Source organism: Meleagris gallopavo, unplaced genomic scaffold (assembly GCF_000146605.3).
Source record: "Meleagris gallopavo isolate NT-WF06-2002-E0010 breed Aviagen turkey brand Nicholas breeding stock unplaced genomic scaffold, Turkey_5.1 ChrUn_random_7180001924627, whole genome shotgun sequence".
In the NCBI taxonomy this organism is placed as follows: domain Eukaryota; kingdom Metazoa; phylum Chordata; class Aves; order Galliformes; family Phasianidae; genus Meleagris; species Meleagris gallopavo.
In genome coordinates this window covers 2,953-4,655 of record NW_011187092.1, presented here as the reverse complement: position 1 = coordinate 4,655, position 1,703 = coordinate 2,953, and the positions used below count along the sequence as shown (strand labels likewise).

At 54.8% G+C, this 1,703-nt stretch overlaps 1 protein-coding gene across 1 annotated transcript; it reads right to left on the bottom strand.

Annotated features, from left to right (window-relative positions):
• Positions 1-28: 28 nt before the first annotated feature.
• Positions 29-1,461, bottom strand: LOC104916612 (feather keratin 1-like). Its single transcript, XM_031557661.1, has one exon. It carries the CDS (start codon positions 1,214-1,216, stop codon positions 914-916), a length of 303 nt encoding a protein of 100 aa, XP_031413521.1. The 5' UTR covers positions 1,217-1,461; the 3' UTR covers positions 29-913.
• Positions 1,462-1,703: the final 242 nt, after the last annotated feature.

Here is a 1,703-nt window from a genome sequence, read left to right as displayed (position 1 = left end):
TGGTTTGTTCTATCAAGTAGAGACTGAGGGGAGGCCGAGGTGCTCTTAATAGTGGCTTAATGTAGAGGTCTGGTGGTCTGAGACGAGTGACACGGAGTCCTGAAGTGGTGAGTTCAGAGTTGTAGAGGCCAAGACTGGGAAGCGAATGAAAGGGAAGTGAACAGAAGGACGTTCAGTGTCTTCACTAAAAGCCTGGGCGCGGGGAGTGGACCTGACTTTGGACAGCCTGCTGTTCCTGCCTGGGCTTGAGCGGGGCCGCTGTAGTGAAATCAAGAAATCAAGACGATACTGATGAAGGAAAGATTCTGTGACCATACTTGATGTAAATAGGAGAAAATCTTGCCTGGGAGGAAAAGGAATCAAGTGTGCACTGACCGAGAGATGTTGTATGAGAGAGCACAGGCAGAAGAGCCCTTTGAGGGCCAAGACTGCATCAGTGTAGGAGTATATATAACTTATAATGTGATGAAGGCCATCTGCTAGGCACCAAAGCTCTTGTGTGTGACAAGAGGAGGTCTGGGGCCCTCTTGTAGCAGACATGACAGTTTGCAGTGCCGTGTCTTTGTAATGGGTGAAGTGGAAGGGACATTATGTGAAGGAATGAAGAAGAGGAATCTGAGGCTGACATGCATGAGATCTTTATTGAGAGAAACACACGAAAAGGAAGGATCCACTTGGTGATCGCCAAGTGGAAAGAGCACAATTTGAAGTGCAAAGACAGAAGGAAGTTACTGCACTCATGTTCCCAGGCAGCATGGTCTGAGGCTGTTCCCTGCTTGCTTGTTTTCTGCCATGAAAAGAGGAGCCATGGCTGGTGAGCCCTTGGGCCATAGGTGACACAGAGACGTGAGGTCAGTGCGTGAGGCACCTTGCAGGGTGCAGGTGGTTGGTGTGAGGGTGTGGGCGCAGGCCCTTAGCAGGGGTAGCGGGCTCTGCCGCCGTTGAAGCAGCCCAGGCCTCCGAAGCCGAAGCCGCCGGAGGAGATGGCCACTCCCTGGGCGCTGAGGGCGCTGCCCACGGCAGCTGATGAGGAGGATCCGACGGCGGTGTTCTGGGGGAAGGAGCTGAGGATGGGTCCCGGCAGGGTGACCAGCACGGCGGGAGGCTGGATGACGACCTGGGAGTCCTGGCACTGCCTGACACAGGGCTCGTTGCAGCTGTTAGCCAGCGGGGTGGGTCCCCCACTGCAGGGGCGGCAGAGGTCGTAGCAGGACATGGCTGTGGGGTGGAGGGTCTCTGGAAGAGAGGGTGTTGGGTTAGCAGAGGGTGTTGGGGTGCTTGGATCAGTGCTGAGGTGACGCAGGGATTGAGGAGGTGTGATGTGTGTCTGCAGGGAGTGTGGTTTTGGGAAGGCAGGAGAGCGGCTGGGTCTTTTGGCTGAGGAGGTGTGGAAAGCTGGGCCAGGTGGGGCAGTGGAAGAAAGGTAGTGGGGTGCAGGCTCACCTGGAGGAGCACAGATGAGAAGGCTTCAGGAGAATGGTTTGAGGGAGTGAGGCGCAGAGCTTGCTTTTATGCTGTTCTGCAAGTGCCTGAGGGGTTGGAAACAGCCTCAGTACGTGGCGGCACTGTGCAATGAGCTGCTGTTGCATCACATAGTGTTGCACATCATGTGGTTTGTGTTGTTCTTCCAGCAAGTCTGCCTTTTTGCATCCTTCTCTTGAGGACGTGTCCATTTGGCACAAGCGGTACCTTTCAAGTGAGAA

Bases quoted from the DNA above. Each gene is read 5' to 3' on its own strand.
- LOC104916612 (XM_031557661.1), bottom strand. From the start codon at position 1,216: ATGTCCTGCTACGACCTCTGCCGCCCCTGCAGTGGGGGACCCACCCCG.